The sequence below is a fragment of the Camelina sativa genome, chromosome 8 (genome assembly GCF_000633955.1).
Source record: "Camelina sativa cultivar DH55 chromosome 8, Cs, whole genome shotgun sequence".
Taxonomy (NCBI): Eukaryota; Viridiplantae; Streptophyta; class Magnoliopsida; order Brassicales; family Brassicaceae; genus Camelina; species Camelina sativa.
In genome coordinates, this window is record NC_025692.1 from 11019218 (window position 1) to 11038882 (window position 19665).

At 35.6% G+C, this 19665-nt stretch overlaps 5 protein-coding genes across 5 annotated transcripts in view; 3 read left to right on the top strand and 2 right to left on the bottom strand.

The window, feature by feature from the left end:
* Positions 1 to 1155, bottom strand: part of LOC104706940 (probable WRKY transcription factor 50) — a 2665-nt gene extending 1510 nt beyond the window's left edge. The window contains exons 1-2 of the mRNA XM_010423187.2: positions 450 to 1155; positions 24 to 162 (exon numbers count right to left, since the gene is read on the bottom strand). Coding sequence (XP_010421489.1) covers positions 24 to 162; positions 450 to 708 — 398 coding nt within the window. The 5' untranslated portion in view covers positions 709 to 1155. The remainder of the gene's footprint in view (positions 1 to 23; positions 163 to 449) is intronic.
* LOC104706941 (GDSL esterase/lipase 1-like) lies at positions 2340 to 4301 on the top strand. The gene is made up of 5 exons (XM_010423188.1): positions 2340 to 2655; positions 2748 to 2875; positions 3047 to 3280; positions 3403 to 3658; positions 3816 to 4301. Exons 1-5 carry the CDS (start codon positions 2391 to 2393, stop codon positions 4055 to 4057), a joined length of 1125 nt encoding a protein of 374 aa, XP_010421490.1. The 5' UTR covers positions 2340 to 2390; the 3' UTR covers positions 4058 to 4301.
* LOC104706942 (probable 28S rRNA (cytosine-C(5))-methyltransferase) lies at positions 13087 to 16464 on the top strand. The gene is made up of 13 exons (XM_010423189.2): positions 13087 to 13410; positions 13494 to 13552; positions 13643 to 13693; positions 13782 to 13917; positions 14002 to 14087; positions 14366 to 14464; positions 14541 to 14594; positions 14733 to 14877; positions 15050 to 15111; positions 15360 to 15447; positions 15523 to 15600; positions 15785 to 15946; positions 16028 to 16464. Exons 1-13 carry the CDS (start codon positions 13131 to 13133, stop codon positions 16276 to 16278), a joined length of 1551 nt encoding a protein of 516 aa, XP_010421491.1. The 5' UTR covers positions 13087 to 13130; the 3' UTR covers positions 16279 to 16464.
* Positions 17454 to 19047, top strand: LOC104706943 (solute carrier family 25 member 44-like). Its single transcript, XM_010423190.2, has one exon. It carries the CDS (start codon positions 17886 to 17888, stop codon positions 18909 to 18911), a length of 1026 nt encoding a protein of 341 aa, XP_010421492.1. The 5' UTR covers positions 17454 to 17885; the 3' UTR covers positions 18912 to 19047.
* LOC104709425 (PHD finger protein ALFIN-LIKE 4-like) overlaps positions 19056 to 19665 on the bottom strand; it is a 1048-nt gene continuing 438 nt past the window's right edge. The window contains exons 3-4 of the mRNA XM_010426041.2: positions 19628 to 19663; positions 19056 to 19524 (exon numbers count right to left, since the gene is read on the bottom strand). Of these exons, the coding sequence (XP_010424343.2) occupies positions 19252 to 19524; positions 19628 to 19663 (309 nt within the window). The 3' untranslated portion in view covers positions 19056 to 19251. The remainder of the gene's footprint in view (positions 19525 to 19627; positions 19664 to 19665) is intronic.

Below are 19665 nucleotides of genomic sequence, written 5' to 3' on the forward strand. Positions count from 1 at the left end.
ATTGAGAAATTTTTGTTCCTTACCTGGGATTTGGGCTGTTCTTCACCATCTTCTTTCCATACTTTCTCCACTTGAACCCGTCATCAAGCACTTCCACCTCAGACCGTGTCTTGAATGCAACTCTCTCTTTAACTTTCTTCTTTTCTTTCTTAATTTGGTTTTCTTGCATAAGGAAACAGGGGGGGGAAACAGATTCAGCATAGAAAGACCTGTGAACTCCAAATATACATTTTGATTTAATTTACCTATAAGTTTTAGGCTCAAGTCCTAATGTCTAGGATCAGCATACGTTATAAGCAGGGGTTTGTGTCTTTGCTTTTCAAGGACACATGTATAAAGGAGTGTATATACACATGTGACAGATCTTTGGATCACAGCTACATATTAGGACGAGCGGAATCTTTGACTGTTTAAATTTACAGATTCATATGAATCAAAGAGAAACTTACCGGCAGAAGCAGTGGCTGTAGCGGCAACAGAAGTGTTGGTACTTGGAGACTCGGGATAACTGAAACTGCTAGAGGAACCTGAGAATAAGGCAGCAGCGATATCACTAGTCTGATAACCATAAGATTGATTCATCCCAGAAACGGCAGACATAAGATCATCGTCCATCCATTCATCTGACAAGTCTAGCTCTGGCAGCTCGAACCCTGAGTGAGTATCATCGCTGAGACTTCTCGCCATGTTTGCCTCTGCATCATTCATACTCACCACTATCTATACACATATACGAACGTGTGTTCTTCCCTTTTTTGGGTCTGAAGACTAAAACTTTCTAAAGGAAGCTTCAATGTTTTAGTGTTTGTAAGAAATGTGTATTCGTTGGTATAATTTTCAAAAGGTAACTTACATAGGAAGATGGATACTTTAAAGACGTCGTTAGTCTTTCTCTTTGACAAAGACTAGTGGTTGACTTGTGTCTTGGTCCTCATTGTTTTTGGAAGTCTTCTCATAAGTCTTCTTCTAGTGTGCAAGGGACTTAAGGCTTAAGTTACGCTACCACAACCAATTTATTTATTTTATTTTTTTCTTTTGTATTTTATCAATATTGATACATATTTAGCAATATTCCTCTATGCTCATGTCTTGATGTGATTTGTTTTGTTTCTGAAAAAAAAAAACTACTTTTGTTTCTGAAAAAAAAAACTACTTTTGTTTCAAAGTGTGAAATGAGTTTAAGCAATAAAGACATCATTGACTGAAATCAAATGACAAAAGATAGATTCTGTTTGGATTAGACTGTTGAGTTTATTTTTCAACATTTGGTTGCCTTCTTATCTTTTAATCGGCAAGTAAAGAACACTTCGAGTTTTCTAGTCAAGCGAACTTGTTTATAGGTTCGCAATGCCTTGTGCACTAAGGCGGGGTCATATACTAATATTCATTTTTTACTTTTTCATTATATAAAGTCTTGTTAAATCTTACAAAAGTAACTAAGGATTCCATAGGTGATGTTTCAGTGTGTCTAGGACTCTAGGTACTATGAAAATTGCAATATCTATCTTCTCGGAGGATAACAACTTCAACTATATAAATCACATCATGGGTTGCACATTCGTAAAATTACTAAGTGAGAGAGCCAAATTTAGTTAGTTTTTGACATTTTTAGAAGTACACATAAAACGTGGATTGATATCGTTTGTAGTGTTGTACCTTAATTTAGTTAGTTTTTGCAATGTTAATCAAAGCTGTGGGATAATAAGCACACACAACAAAAGCAATTAATTTGAGTAAGTTGTTTGGTGACGACAGTTAATGGTGTAGCTAACTACAAAATTTATAGATGTTAAGTTTGTAGAAAACCATCCTTCCATGTATTGGTCACCATGTATAGCTCATTCTTTGGATGAAAATAATCGCTCTTTTCACATAGTATTAAGTAACATATATCTTGCCACCTTAAAATAATTAAGATTCCTTTAAAGCCTAGTTGCTCACCGGTCACCCCAATGGAAAAAACAATAGCATTTGATTTGAAAATTTTATTGATTTGATTAAACTAATCAGTTCACATGATAACAAATAACATTCCATTGACCAGACGTCCCGTGAAAGACAAGAAACATGATATACAGCTTTTTATATCAATTATTTCAAGCATATTTTTATACGAAGTTTGACTGACTATCTCAATTTTTATTACTTTATATATAGTTCCCTCATATATTATAATCAAATTCAGACCATTCAAAGAGAAAATCTCTTAATTTAATCTACAAAATCAAAGTGGGAAATTGTCCAGAAACGTTTGCGATGATATCTCTTAATATTTTTTTCAAGCTAGCCTTGGCTCACTAACACTTATGATCTATATAAATTCACAAGAGGTGTTCTACTTATATATCACAACTAGATCAATATTAGAATAAAAATACGATTTTACATATATGGCAAACATTGAGCGATTCTGTTCAATATTCTTACTCTTTCTGACTGTAAATTTATCGATCAATTCTATAAGCTGCGAAAAAAGTCTGTTAACAAATCAAGCAGCATTGTTTGTGTTTGGAGACTCGTTGTTCGATGTTGGCAATAACAATTACATCAACACATTCAGAGCTGCTCAGGCTAATGTTTGGCCGTACGGTCAGACCACATTCAAGTTCCCAACCGGGAGAACTTCAGATGGCCGTTTGATTCCAGATTTTATCGGTAAATAAAATAAAAACACATATGCATCATAAATATATTTATAAATCTTTACTTGAATCTAATGATATTATTATTATTTGCAATGAATGCAGCGGAATATGCATGGCTACCGTTGATACCACCGTATCTACAACCCGGAAACAGCGTAAATCAGTTTACTTACGGTGTTAATTTTGCTTCCTCCGGCGCCGGAGCTTTGGTTGAAACTTATCAGCCACAGGTACGTTATTATCATAATATGTCAACATATTTGCATACAAACAAAGAAAACCATATAAATTTGATTTTTGGAGATATGTTAGTCTTTATTAACAAAAAGGTTGATATATTGAATGTTACTTATATCTCTAGTCTATTTTTTTTTAACAATTATACTTTGTCTCTTAACCAGAATGTGATACCGTTGGGAAATCAGTTAAAGAACTTCAAGAACGTGGAGACGATGTTTGAAGAGAAATTAGGAGATGCAGAGACCAAAAGGATAATCTCGAAAGCTGTTTATCTCATTCATATCGGTCCTAACGACTATTTCTATCCTTTCTCTCGTAACATCTCCTATTTTCAATCCCATAGCAAAGACCAATTTGTGGATTATGTTATCGGTAACACTACAACTGTGATCGAGGTACTTATATATATATGGACTAAATACCAAAATATTATAATTTGCTTTGAAATGATCATATATTGTTACAAAAATAATGTTGATCACAAAAAATAATTAATAATTTATTTTGTTCTTTGAAGGAAATTTATAAAATGGGAGGGAGGAAATTTGGGATCATGAACATGGGTCGACTCGACTGTGTTCCGGGAATGCTAACCTTGGATCCAACAAGAATAGGATCATGTTTTGAGCCGATCACCGAGTTGATAAACCTTCACAACGTCAGAATTCCTAATGTTTTGAGAGATATACAACGTCGATTCCCCGGATTCAAGTACTCCCTTTTTGACTCCTATTCCTCTGGAACAGAAGCTATGGAGAATCCTACAAAATACGGTATCAAGCTTTATCTGTTGCCAAAAAAAAAAAACTTTGTGTTAATTTTTGGTTTTCTTTATAATATCTAGATATCATATATGTACGAGGCACAAATACAATGCATGCTTCTAATAATCGTGATACTTTTTTTTGTCTTTTGTTTTGGTTATTAAAGGGTTCAAGGAAGTGAAGAAGGCTTGTTGTGGAAGTGGACCGTTTAGGGGAAGCAGTACTTGTGGGTATAAATCAGGAGCATCACGTGATTTCGAGTTATGCGAAAACGTTAGTGACTATATGTTCTTTGATGGCTCACACGCGAGTGAGAAGGCTAATCAACAGAACGCCGAGTTGATGTGGGACGGTCCGTCTGAATTCGTTGGACCCTTCACTCTCAAGATGTTGTTCCAAAACGTATAACTTACTTAAAATATTGAAATCTATGAATAAATGACACCGACGTGATGTAGTAGTGAAACTAGATATATTACACTACTTTTTTATGCTATGATTTTCGTGGTTGTGTAATAATACTGAAATATAGATTGTCGAATCCAAAACTGAAATCCTAAAAGCAGGTTTATTAAAAATATGACTTGTTAGTGGGTGAATTGTTGACATTCCAGTTTGCGGAAAGATTTAATAAAATTGATTTGGCCACCTATGTTACTAAAATGTACTTATCTTTTCGGTCAAATGTCTTGAGAGAATTTTAGAGTTAAGCGTGCTTATGCTGGAGTAGTTTCAGGATGGATAACCTTCCAGGAATTAATCGACGAGACTATGCGAATGAGAGTAAAACACAAAAAAATATCATGTCGTGATTTGTAGGATGGTAAACAATTATTTAAAGCCTCCTGGATATAGCAAACTGACCGTCGGATATGAGTGGGCCATGGACTGCAAGTGTACATGAGACCTAGTAAGAGAGTTGGCCGTGGGGGAGTTATATAAAATGTCTAAGGCATTTGGAAAACGATACAAGTATTTGGTTTGACCAAGCATTTGGTTTTAGAAAAATATTGATTATAGCGAATTTTTTTTTTCAAATATATATATTCTATAAATTAAAAAATATATATATTTCTATAAATGAAATTATATATAATCTCTCAATTTTTCAAAATGTAGGAGAACAATAATTTTGAAATTAATGAGATGGTCAAAACCTTTATTAGAAGTCCTGAAATGCAATGTTCATGCTTCATGGGTTAATGAATCTCATATTTGTGGTGGAGCATGGATTGCAAGAGATCAATACATTACCTGAGCAATGGGGGATCTCAGTTTCATGTTTTCTCTTTCAAATAGACAAGTAATAGTCCTCTTATGTTTGTTATGAGCATTTGTAAGTTGTTACAAGCTGCAATGCTATGTTTCTGCATAAACAATTCATTGATTTTTAATAAAATTTTAGACCGCAAGAAAATAAATCCAAAATCAATACAATAAAATTAGAATGTGTTAGCTCTGACAAATCAGCTTTAACATTAAAACAGCTGTTAACACCTCGATTAAAATCAGTAGTCTATCAAATAAAAACAATTAATACAGATCAGTTTTTTTTTTTGCGTTTAATCAATTGCTCGATTTCTTTTCTTCCGTCGCTGTGATACCAATCTTCTTCTTCGGTGCCTTTAAACCATCGACCGACTGTGCTGCTGATCCTAGCCATGGCTCTCTCTACCAATTTGAGCAGATCTGACGCTGATGTTTACCCCATCGATGGTTGATCGGTTGTGGTGGATTTCTTCTTATTCGATCCACCAGAATCTATTTATCAGATCCGGCGATGATGGGTTTCTTCTTCTTCTATTTTACGTTCCACATCATTTTTTCTCTCCTCAGATTCATAAGCGTAAAGCCCTAAAAATCAATACTTTTTTCTTCACCCTCTGCGATTTCTGAAACCGAACATTGATAGATATAATTCGATGAGGAAGAAGCTCCCAACATATCCAGTGACTACTCGCCTTTAAGGCTATGGGGGACTACTGACGGGAAACGCCGCACCCAAACCCATCTTGAAGCTCGCAGTTTAGGTTCGTGAATTGGTCCGTGATGGCTGAAACCGCCGCCATGTATGTAAGCTCGATGATTAAGGAAGTACGGCGGAGCAAATGATGTGTAGGTTGTGTGGAAGCTGAAAGGTGGGTCTGCTGCAACTCAAATCGTATCTTAATTCTCTAATTTTTCCGGACACCTTTGAGCCACCACCGTGACCTCGGTCTCGAAATCTGTCGTTGAACCTTAGCTTCTCTCAACCCAAAACCCTTGGTTTTCCAACGAATGGGTTCACTCCCATGTTTGATCACATCCATGGTATGTCTTTTGCCTCTTTTCATGTAACCACCTTTATATTTTTTCAGTTTACCTCCAAATTTCTTAAAAGTTCCCAAGTAAGATAATTTGTGGATTATTTGAAGTTAGAATTGCGAGAGCCAGAAAAATTGTCCATGTAGAGTGCGAGATGAGAGTTTTAATTCACATTGCATTGCTTCTCAGAAAATGGCATTCAAGGCTTTTGGGTCACTCATAAAGGAAAATAAATAAAAAGTTAATTTCTGATTTTAGTTGAAAGCTCTCTCCTTCTCTTTGTTAGTTTTATGATTGAGTTCGGTCGTATTATTTTACATACTTAAATAAATTAGTGTCTTCGTAATTATGCGAAGATGTGTGTTTAACGGATGTAAGAGTTAGTGAGTTGTGTTGTTTTAAGTTGTCAGTTTTAATTAGTTGTGAATGGTTACGACCGTAACACATGTATATAAGCGTGTGTGATGTTGTAATAAGGTAACAAGTTTCAGATATATAAAAGAGTCTCTATTTTACTTCTTGTTTCTCCAAGAGACGACGTCTCTTACTCTGTTTTGTTCTTTCTCTTCTCAATATTCTAACACTCCTATTTTGTATAAATGCCTTTTCCATAGCAGAATTATCTAGGCAAGATTTGCGATGCATCCTTTCTTTAATGTCTTGTAAAGGTTAAACTTCTACATCTCTCATATTTCCCAATGAATTGCTTCTTCTTTAGCTACTCTACTTGCTTCTTCATTCTTCAACCTCGTGGGGTTTTCCAGGTTCATTGCACTGATACTGGACCTGATTACTCCCTCCCGTGGGCCATGGCAGAAGCAAAGACAATTTACTAACACTATAAGGCAATTTTTTTTAATGACAAATTCCACTTTTCTTGCTTACAAGTTGTTTCATGAGTCATTCCCATCTTCTATAATTGAACTGCTTTTATGATTAGAGATGGAAAGCACTTGAAAATGTCAATTGTGTGGAACATGATACATATGTTTACTTTTCTTCTTGGATTCTATTTGTATTTGCCATGATCAATTCCTCTCTTCTCATCTTGTTAAGAGATCACTTTTTGATAAGCTTAAGTTAAAGAGATAAGAGAAACGAAAAAGATAGAAAATAATGTATGTAGCTAAGGTTTTGTAAATGTGATACTAACTTACATATTTCTCTATATACGTGTGAGTTTAAGATTTTCTACTTTAAATTAGTAGCATGTGCTTCTATTCATCAATACGATGACCCTAGCTGCGAGGATTTAATTTGTTTATCTATTTGATTAGTTCAACTAAACATGTACTTATCTAAAACAATTGAAGATGATTTCTCTCTCACTTGTGGTGCACAGGTTTTATTTAAGAATGTGGATGGACTGTGACATAGTTTTGCTTTCGGTAGAAATCAAGGATACTAAGAAAGGAGCTAAACCAATGCGGCTGAACCATTTACCCCACATTTAGTTTTTCACCTCATTAGATAATTATGTATATTTTAGCCTTCGTAGTTTTCTCCAAATGTAGTTCTCTTCAAATATTTAAAGACCACATTTGACAATGAAGATTAGAATTGAACAAATTATTACTGTCTTGTCCCTTGGTGTCTAATGTAATAAAAGAGAAGCTATATGCTTCTGAGACTGTCCACATAGGATTTTAAACAATCTATCGGAATTTGATATGTCAGCGTTAGAATTTTGGTAAAACTAAAATTTACTTAATTAAAATTTTTCCTTAATATATGTAATTATAAAAAGAAAAGCCATAAATATTTTTGTAAATGTTCCCAATTTTAGAATGCCTAATTATTTCCTATGATTATATGTTAATATGGTTTTTAGGTTATATAAGTAAATTATAAATAGACATCTAATTAATTAACATTTTCGAAATTGTACAAAAGAAAAAAAAATACCATTTTACGAATATTATTAAGATAACATATATTTTACTTATATAACCTAAGAACCATATTAACATATAATCATAGGAAATTAGAAGAAAAAAATTATTAAGATAACATATATTTTCTTACGCAAAAATAAAGGTAATTTTACGAATATTGGTTGTGATAATGGTCCGTCGTATCTTTCAAAAATATAAATTTCTTCTTTCATGTGTTGATGGAAATTGTAAAAAGAAAGAATTATTCAGATGTTATCCAAAAGTTGGTTTATTTCTTATATCTATACATTTTTTAAAAATTGCTCAGATATTTAGTGCTTTGGGTGTAATTAAAATTTATCCCTTGGGTTTATTTTTCCGATTTTGATTAGAAAAATAATAAAAAAATATACATCAGCAAATTAAAATACACATCATCTTCCATAATCCACGTCACTAGATAGTTTTTTTTTTGTTTTAGAATCGACAGTTTCTTCTTTATATCAAAAGAGAGGGAAACTGAAAGGTTTTTATTGTTCACAACCCGAAAAAAAAAACTCTCTCTCGCTCGTCGCCGAACCCTAATTCCACCGACGATACTCTGTCTTTCTCTACTCTCTCGCCGTCATCTCTCGCTCTCTCTCTTTTCGTCGTCGCTGTCTTCGTTTACGTCTAAGCCATCCTCGTTTTTGAGTTCCGGTATGTGACGGCTGAGTTATAGTATTTACGGGAAAATAAAAGGTCTTGTCGATTCATATGAAGGCTGAGTTATAATGCTTTGTCGCTGAGTTATCACAAGAAATAATCTGAAAGCAAATGACTCATTTATACGACTTGACGGCTGAGTTATAGTATTTACGGGAAAACGAAAGGTCTCGTCGATTCACATGACGGGTGAGTTATAATGCTTTGTGGCTGAGTTATCACAATAAATAATCTGAAAGCAGAAAACGAAAGGTCTCGTCGATTAATATGAAGGTTGAGTTATTACACAAAATAAAACAAATGTATTACAACAATACTACATCCGACAAGTTCTCACATTGTGCCCAACTTGTTTACATCGCGAACATGAGTGTTGCTTAAGTACATATTTGTGTTTCTTTACCCAATTACCGGAAATAACAATTAGCAGAACTGGATCCATGAAATAAAATGAAGAAGAATGAGAAAATTAATAAGAATGAGTGTAATTAAGAAGTTAAGAATGAGGAGAAAAACAAGGGGAAGAACAATGTGAAGAACACTTTTTAACCAGTTCAAGAACAAGAGTCGAAGGAACGACGTTACGTATTTCCAGAGAAGATGATGACATTGAATGCTGACATGGATGATGCGTCCGAAGTGGCAAGTCAGCCACCAAACGAATATGTAAATCAGTCTAATTAAATCAGCCATCAAACAAGATTATAACTCAGCCGCAACATGAATACTATTGCAGTAGTTAAAAAGCAAAAAAATGGCTGCTAAATTCAGCCGCTTAATCAACTGAAAATTTGTAACTCAGTCATATCGTTTAATAATCGTTTAACAAGTCAGCCGTAACTGAATGATATTCTAGTAATTAATCGTTTGCTACTAAGTCAGCCGTAAAATGACCAAGTTGTCTGATAAGTCAGCTTATCACGGCTGAGCTATAGTGTTTAACCATAAATCATTTGTAACGACATCTCATAAGTCAGCCGTTGTTCATAACCCAGCCAGCCGGAAAAGTTAATTCAGCCGTGTCGTAGTGATAACTCAGCCAAAATTTTGACAACTCAACCAACGGGTGAAAACTCAGCCTTAAGGACGGCTGAGATATGGCATAACTCAGCTAGATTTCATTAACTCAGTCGTAACGCTTGGCTGATTTATGCTCTAAGTCAGCCGTTCGCTCTTACTCAAATGTTTTTTCCAAAAATCAGCCCCAACATATCATAACTCAGCCGTCATTACCTCTGTAAAAGCGTTACAGCTGAGTTATTTAATACACGTCAGCGATTTCTGACATGGCGTCTGACGTAGCAATGACATTATTGTAATTACGTTTTTCCTGTAACATAAAACAAGAGCACGCTGAGTATTTTGAAAATATCCAAAATATCCTAGTAAGAAAAAAAAGATTTGTTGGTTCTGATAATATTAACTAATTTGGAGTACATCTGAGTAGATCTCCCTTGTAAATAATGTAAAACCCCAAAACATGAACGCCTCTTAGTTTCTTATAAATACTTAGTGTTTTATTCACAATACGATTATAACTACCTATCGTTTCTTTTTGGTTCGTGCCAACTTTTTTGTTTAAATATACATACTAATTTGTTATTAGTATTTAATCATAGGTTGTGTGGAAGCACCGTTGTGAAGCGATGCACGAAATTTAGATGTCGTTTCAACCACCGATGTCGAGAAGATTTATCTGCATGAACCAAGAGCACAAACTGATCAACGGTTTGTTCCAAGAACGAGAAGCAATAATCAAGAAGCTAATAGATGACTAAAACTAAGCCCGAGAGATTTTGGAAGAGTACAAGATGTACGGAGGGACAGAGAAGAGAATGCAAGAGAGCGCTAAAGATGTTGCATCGAGGGAATCTGCGATTGTAAATCTGGAAAAGACGGTAGAGAGACTATGTAATGAAGTAGAGATGAAAAGAGAGGAGATAGAGAGCTTGATGGAGAAGATGAGTAACATCAGGGTTAAACTTCGTTGTCTAACCACAAACTGAGAGTAATAGAACAAGTGCTTACGGAGAAAGAAGGAGAGTTGAAGAGAATATAAGTTAAGAATTTAGAGAAACAATAGTTGTAGGAGGAGTTGACACATCAGTTAAAATGTGTAACCAAAAAAATTATAACAATTTATACAGATATCTCTAATTTTATCAACATGTCAATATTCACAATTCCAAGAAAATTAAAAACCCTATAGAAAAAGGTAACGAATGATCGATCATATGTTTTCCGGTTCTCATTCTCTTTCAGTGACTTATATTTTTCATGAACAAATCCTCTGTTTTGTATTGTGACTTTAAAATTTGGGATTATATATTAAGTGTAAGGTTGATTTCGGCGGAATAGTTCCTAGCGTATTGAGCTTCGATTCAGAGTGTATCCTGGTTTTTTAAGAGAAAACAAGTGTGGTTGGGTTGTCTTTGCTTAATAATTTGTATCTGATGGTTGTAATCCATGCAAGTTTAATCACTATGTTAGTATTTGATGCTTGTCCTCCATATAATAAAATATAAATTTATTTTGCGTCTTTAAGGTTTGTAAGGTGAGTTCTTCTTATATAAAAACATAATGATGAGATTTGACTACCTTTTTGTGTTTTTTTTTTAAATCTTTTTGTTTGTGTGTTTTGCAGTTCCAACTTCGCTCTTCGATTGTATTTATACATTCTTTTGTTGATGAGAAGGTAAGCAAAGTAAACTTAATGATGTATATTCTAATTCGTATATATAACTGCATATCTCTTATGCTAATGTCAATTTGATGTAAACGAGTGGTAAAGAGAAGTGTCACTCTTGTATACCATTCGTTGTTCTGTTCAGTGCTTCTAAATGGATTAGGCTTAACAATAGTGGCTTTGCTTAATATGTGGTAGAGAGAAGTGTCACTCGTGTACACCATTCACTGTTCTGTTTGGTGCTTCTAAATGGATTAAGCTTAACAATATTGGCTTTGCTTAATGTGTTGTTTGATACTCTTAAGTATTGATTTTGTGTTTAAATACTATTTTCTTTGGCCAAATTAAAAATGCTTTTTTCTAAATTATAATTAGTTGATGACTGAAATAGATTCTTTAGATTATTTACTTTACAATATTTTGGTAGAACAAACATGGCAGAATCTCACACATAAAATTTTTCAAAATAATTTCTTTAAGATTTCAGTGTCCTTCCTATGCTTATTGATTCATCCTTTGCAAGTTTACTGCAATTCATTCTTTGGTACGTCTTTCTACTCACAACTCCTTATGGCAAGATCAAACAGTTCAAAATCGAATTTCTTCTCTCAGGAAACCAGAATAATCGTTCATGGAGTTGCTCACGTCCTTAGGAAGTTATACTCTGTTTTCTTCTTGCTTAGGTCTTCTGTACTTATTTTTGTTTTCATTAGTTTGTCAAATTAGAGTAAAAACAAGGATGTCGTAGATGTAAACATGGTTTATCCCCTAATATATTTTACATTTATTCCAAAAAAAAAAAAGCAAAGTAAATTGCACTATATTATAAATTGAAATCAGAATAGACAACTCACCATAATTTAGATGGATTTTTGGTTTCTAAAGACAACTCACAATTGATGCCTTCTTGGTTTTACACGGTAGTTATTTTTTGTAAGTTGAGAGGAATAGTTTTGGAAGAAAAAAATGGGTTTGTTTTAAGTCAAAATCTCCGTATGCATAAGAGAAGGAAGATGAAAGTGTGAATATTAGTACTGACGCGGTGGAGAACGGAGGAGCATAAACCTGATTCCCTGAGTGGAACACTAACGTTGAGTACTTCATTAAGAAGGTACATTTTTGTTCTCTTTTTGTCATTTAGAAAATATTGTTGAGTCAAAATGATTTCATGTATATACAATTTCATCATTTTAAATTTTTATATGAAGGTGAAAATCTGTTTATGATTTATTTGTGTTTGATTGTGGTACTTAAAAGGTTTTGTTTGGATTAGTAAAGCTTTAAAAAATAAAAATAAATTTAATAACTTCGCTGCATCCTAGCCAAGGTTTATATTTGAAAATTTGGTATATAAGTTTGTCACAAACTAACTTATGGACATTTTTTAAAGTCCGTTTAACTTGATATATATAGAGTGCTATTTTACAGCCAATGATTATTTTCTGGTATAACTTGCTATATATATAAATTTTTGTTAGAAAATAACTTATCGATAAATTATGTAGACAATATATCGTTATTATATCAGAGACTTAAATTTCATGCAAGTAATGAATCTGGTTGGAATTGTTTTGTCATCTAGGTGTTGAAATCTTTAAAAATGGATCTTGGAGATAGAAATATATGAATGAATTTTTCAATCTAAAAATATGAGTATAAGTAAAATTACTAAAATGAGCAAATGCAAAATACTAAATTTTTAAAACATTTAAAAATTTAACTAATCATACTTACGTGAAACAAAATGAACTTAAAAATCTATCCCACAGCATAGCGCGTACTAGTAATCTATAAAGAATTTAGTTTTGGGTCCGGTTTAATAAACCGGTTATTAGAAACGGTGCATTTAAAGTCGCCACGACGAAAGAAGGGCACAAGAAGAAAGGGGTTTTAGAGCTTTGTGAGAGTTATCATGGCTCGTCGTCACAAACCAAACACGCCGCCGGCAAAACAACGATTTTCCGGCGCCGAGAGTCACAAAACAAAGACCCCGCCTCCTGTTACTAAGAAACAGTTCACCGCCGGCGAGAGATCAGCTCTCTACGCCAGAAGAGAAGCAGCTAATGTACTCCGGTCAGTTCTCCGCGGTGACGCCGAGCGCAGAGCCGTTGCTTCCATCAAATCACTCGTCTTCAGCCCTTCCGTTCGCAACAAACGCGCCACTTTCGCTCTTGTTTGCGAAACTCTCAAGCGTATGTTTAAAAATTCATAGTTTTCAAATTTGATTTTTTTGGGATTGAGGAGAGATGTGAAGTAGTTTTGTTTGTGTATGCAGATCTTAGTGTGATTAAAGATGTTCTTGAAATTGCTAATGTATTGAATAGCAAATGGAAGGTATGTGTTTGTATGTGTTCATCTTAATTTGCTAAAGACATTGCTTTGTTCCATTTACCTTAAAATGCTTGAGTTTTGTTTTGTTTGTAGAGACAAGAGCCATTGGTATACATTATTTGCTATGATATCCTTTTTGGCAAGGTAATAGTATTAGCTCTCAACTCAATTTTGTGTAATATGATTTAATGTTTTGGTTATAGCTCAATGGAGTTTTTTTTTTCATTTGTAGGATACTCCATCAATTGGTGATGCTGAGAAGTTTCTTATGCGGCGTAAAGATGCTTTATTGTCGGGTTTAGCTACGCTTTTAGTGAGGAAGAAAGTTAAAAGCGTAGAGCAGTTGTTGGGTGTTTCTCAGCTTAATGGTATTCTGATACCCTCATTATAAATGTGTTTTTTTTGGCGCTTTTGAGTATGTTATTGTATCTTGAATTTGAAATTGGATGCAGGTCATATAAAACCACGTTATGCTCGTGTAAATACACTTAAGATGGATGTAGACTCCGCAGTGCAGGAGTTGGAGAAACACTATACGGTATATTCTAAGTTTTTAATTAACCTTGAAGAATACTGGTACGCTAGTTCTCACAGAGTGAGTTTTAAGTTTTAACATTGTAAGAAAGGTATTAGACTCAGTGATAGTGGGAGGGACCTCTAATTCAAGACCATGGGAATTTTCTCCCATCTTTGTTTTAGTAAACTTAAAATCTTGGATGTGTGTAGTGTGAACTGTTCTTTTCTATGATTTCGCAATCTCTCTTAGTTTCCAGATTTCATTTAAACACCTTTTTTTTCTTTTCACTATGAAATCAGGTGCAAAAGGATGAGACAGTTCCTGACTTGTTGGTGTTGCCCCCTGGCAGCGATTTGCATGCTCATCAATTGGTTGCGAATGGGCGTATATTTTTGCAGGTAAATGGTCAATGATCTTTGTGAGTTCTATTTATGTGTGTATAATTTTACTGAGATTTTTTCCTTTCAACGATAGGGGAAAGCAAGTTCGATGGTAGCAGCAGCACTGCAGCCAGAAGCAGGATGGGAGGTAGGCCACAGCTCTTACATTCATTTTTCCAGTTGGCAATAAAATGTTGCATTTGGTGCTTGTCATGGTGATTGTGGAATCCATTAAAGTTATCTTGTCTGCCTAGTTATGGTGCTTTATTTTTCCTCTTTTGTCAAGGTTCTTGATGCCTGTTCAGCTCCAGGAAACAAAACTATTCATCTTGCTGCTCTTATGGAAGGACAAGGAAAAATCATAGCATGCGAGCTAAATGAAGAACGAGTAAAGCGTTTGGAACAAACTATAAAGCTATCTGGTGCTTCCAGTATCCTTCTCTGCCATTCTTTCACATATAACCCTATTAGGTTTTAGCTTCTCTGCTTCTGTTTGATAGTTTAGTCCCCAAGTGCGTTGTATCACATGAAATTGGAGGGTATTGGATAAATGCTTTCAGATCATGTCTGTCCACTACTGCTTTTCTTAACCCTGAGTTGTAGATATCGAAGTTTGTCATGGTGACTTTTTGGGCCTAAATCCAAAAGATTCATCTTTTGCAAAGGTATGCATTACTTGGACTCTGATGTGGCTGTCAATTTTTCATTTTGTTATTTGAAAAGTTTGCACACCAATGTTTTGGGTAATTTCTTTATAAAAATCCTTGAGATAGCTGCAATTATATGTCCAAGTCCAGTTTGTTAATTTTCTTTTGTTGTGATAATCTACCCTGAAGAGTCACTCTTTGCACAAAAGCAGGTGTAGTCATTTAAGTTGTTGTTCCTCATGCTTGCATGTGGCTGACTATTGCAGGTTCGAGCTATATTGTTGGATCCTTCCTGCTCTGGCTCTGGCACCATTACAGATCGTTTGGACCATCTCCTTCCTTCTCATGCATCAGGTATTAATTGATCTTCTCTGTGTGTATGTGTTATGTTACGTAGCGACTGAACCTTTGAGACACATTTCCATGTAGATAACATGAACTATGACACCATGAGACTGCACAAGCTCGCTGGTTTCCAGAAGAAGGCTCTTGCCCATGCACTCTCCTGTGAGTTTACATACTTGTCTCGTGTTGGCTTAAAGCAAAACGAGGGTTTTACTTGGCTTTCGAAATTCCCTCCATGAATGCATAAACCATATGGACACTAATAGAAGCTTACTGTACTATATAAATTAATGAGAACTAAAGAATTGTATGTTCAATTAGTACTCAACCTATGCGTACACTGTAGTTCCACAGGTTGAGAGAGTAGTATACAGCACATGCTCCATCCACCAAATAGAAAACGAAGATGTGGTCTCATCTGTTTTATCTCTGGCTTCATCTTTGGGCTTCAAACTCGCTACCCCGTTTCCTCAGTGGCAGCGTCGTGGTCTCCCTGTATTTTCAGGATGTAAGTAGTTTCTCTTACCATCTGGTTTCACCTGATTGACTCTGTTTCTAACACATTGATCATGTTGGCTTTGGCTTGCAGCGGAACATTTACTCAGGATGGATCCGGTTGAGGACAAAGAAGGGTTCTTCATCGCTTTATTTGTCAAGACAAACAAACTCGATAACCAAAAATCGTTTGAACTTCCCGAAAGAAGAGAGTGTGGACAGAGACGCAATGAAAGAACCATGCAGTTACATCCTTATCTTGGTCCCAAAATGTTCAGAGCTTGGAGTAATATGTTGCACAGGCGCAGGAGTAGACTCGCATTAAGTACTAGCTTGGAAGACTAGGTTACTATTATTACGTAATTGTTGTTGTTGAATTTTGTTTCGGCCTTTGATCTTCATGTTGTCATCAAAATTTTGCTAGGGCATGAAAGGAACATCTGCAAGGGTATAATCAGAAATCTTAACCTTTCTTTTTTTCACGTTACAATACACAAGTGTACTAATCAGAAATCTTTTTTTCACCTTAAATCATTAAATGTTGTGAACTAAGACACAATATGAAAAGCAAAAGTCATTGTGACTAAAACCACAACATTATTATTAAGATTACAGTTTCATACGTTGCATACTCATCACGAGAGAATCGACAAAGACTAGAGCATCTTTGCACCGGAAAGAACACTTGGGGCAAAACGGTCGAGATATATGGTTTGTTAGATACCACTTGGAACTCACCGCTAGATAAATTAAAACTATGTCCTGGCTTCATGTAAGGTGGATTACCGAGTACACGGTCGATATGATGGGTCGAACCACATTTGTCACATGAGTAGAACCACTTGTTTGGATCAGTTGGTTTTTCACATATTTCTCACCAATACTCACCGTAGTGAACACACAGTTTCGAACGATCTAACAATAAGAATAATATATAAAAATAGCATTGGGTCATAGGGATTGTTGATTTAATAAATAATTGTAAAGTAAAAAAAAACTATTAAGTACTAGTCTAGAGCTTAGATCATAGATTTAGACTAATCCTATTTCAAAACATTATCCACTTTACTTATCATTTAAAAGCTAAAACCACTAAATTTGCTTGCAATCTAGACTATTTCTTGGACCTTTAATAAAAAAAGAGTTATTAAAATTTTTGTCCACCAAACTCAAAAGAACAAACAAGATTCCTTTAAACAATTGATCGAGTAGTCAACTAGTTTCTAATATCCATGAATATATAGTTATTATACACATCCAATTTTCTCTAAAATGTAGCTAAAAAGTTATTGATAAATACATTTTTTTATTTTTTATAACACATTGATAAATACATTATTTCTCGAAAATTAAAATGAGAGAAACCCACAGAAAAAAAAAAAACAAAAAAAAAACAAATGTAACCCACAGAAAGATTAAAACAAGTGGGCAAATCCGACAGAAGCCATTCCATCTCTCAGGCTCATGTAACCTTAAAAACTGCGAGTTTCCCTAACATAAACCAACCACCGTCCGCCACGTGTACAGTCCCATTCCTTCTCCTCCTCCTCCTCACTCCTCTGCCTCTCTCTCTTTCACACCTCTTGAGTCCTGTTAAAGGCCGCTACTTTATGTTATCCACACGACCCATCGTTTTGGCCTCTCTCTGTTTTCACTATAATCTTTTTTAATATATTCTCTTCTCGAGTTCACAGATTTTGAAGCTTAATAAAACCCACAGAGATCTTCTTCTTGTATGCTCAAATCTCACAGACAGCTACTTGTTTATATTCAACTCTCTCTCTCTATCTCTCTCTTCTACACAAGATATTTCATTACATTAGTGATTGAAGGGTAACTCACAAGAACCCTTCTCTCTTTCTTGATCAACTTAGTTCATCTCTTTCTTAGTTTGGTGAGAAGTTCAAGTTTGGAATCTTGATTTGGTTTTAAGGAAAAGATTAGCTGAAAATATGAGTTTTGGTGCTTTGATGGGAGAGAAGAGAAGATCGACGACTTCATCTTCATCTCAGGTACATATGCCTAAGGATATAGATTGGCAAATGCTTGATAAATCGAGGTTTTTCTTCCTCGGTGCTGCTCTCTTCTCTGGTGTATCCACTGCTCTTTACCCTATCGTAGTCCTCAAAACAAGGCAGCAAGTCTCACCGACCCGTGTCTCCTGCGCCAACATTTCTCTGGCCATTGCTAGGTTTGAGGGTCTAAGAGGATTTTACAAGGGGTTTGGAACATCTTTGCTTGGAACCATCCCGGCTCGTGCTCTCTATATGACAGCTCTAGAGATTACCAAGAGTAGTGTAGGTCAAGCAACTGTTAGGTTAGGATTGTCGGATACTACGGCTTTGGCTGTTTCCAATGGTGCGGCCGGTTTGACCTCGGCTGTAGCTGCTCAGGTTGTCTGGACTCCGATTGATGTCGTGAGTCAACGGCTTATGGTTCAAGGTGATCTGTCCTTGAATAAGCATCTTCCTGGAGTGATGAACTCTTGCAGATACACAAGTGGGTTCGATGCTTTTAGAAAGATTCTTTACACAGATGGGCCAAGAGGGTTCTACAGAGGATTTGGTATCTCGATCTTGACTTACGCGCCTTCAAACGCCGTATGGTGGGCGTCCTATTCATTGGCTCATAAATCAATTTGGTCTCCAGTAAAGCGCTCATACACCCACAAGGAAGATGCTGGTGGCTCAATGGTGGTTCAAGCATTGAGTGCAGCCACAGCAAGTGGTTGCTCTGCCTTAGTAACTATGCCGGTAGATACAATCAAGACACGGTTGCAGGTCTTAGATGCAGAAGAGAATGGAAGGAGACGAGCAATGACAGTGATGCAGTCAGTAAAGAGCTTGATGAGGGAAGGAGGACTTGGGGCTTGTTACCGAGGGTTAGGACCAAGGTGGGTCTCAATGTCTATGTCCGCAACAACAATGATCACAACCTACGAGTTCTTGAAGCGCCTGGCAACAAAGAAGCAGTTATGATTTATGATTGATTTATGATAAATCATTCATAGTCACAGTTTCTTCATTTGAAGATGAAAAAAAAAACGAAATGACAAACACCTAACCAAAATACTTTGATTGGGTTCAAGAATTGTTAATAAACAAACATATAACAGACCAAAAGATCAAACCCCTAAACAAAAGAGTTATTCCTCAATCGCCAAATGTAACAAAGAAAACTAAAGATGTCTTTCCTAAGCCGGCGAAAGAGCCTAAGATTACCAAATCACATGACAATATCTGATCTAACCAAACAGTTAAGCTGTTCATCATCATATGCAAAGCAGAGATACACAGAAGCGGCCACAAAAAATGAATTTTAGGCACGAGCCCTCTTGTTGCTGCAAGATGGGCACTTGTATTGCTTGATGTGCTCAGCCCTGGCTGGGGTTATCTTCACACACTTTCCATGAAACCACATCTCACAGAGGTCGCAGCAGATCCAGAACTCATCAGCTGCATAGCTCTCACCACATGCCCCACACTGTGTTTCCCCTTGCTCATCCTCATCCTCTTCTTCCACACCTTCCTCTTCTTCCTCGTCATCTTTGGGCACAGCCTTCGAGAACTTGGCGCGGGAGTCAGATCCACGCTGTAATTTTGAGACATAGAAACCAGAGTTAGAACAAGTATTAAGCTAGATGGACAATAAAAACTGTAGAGAAGAACCACAGTGAAAAACAAACTTTTTTTACCTTGGAGTTTGATTTGGATCTGTTGCTGCTGTTGTTGG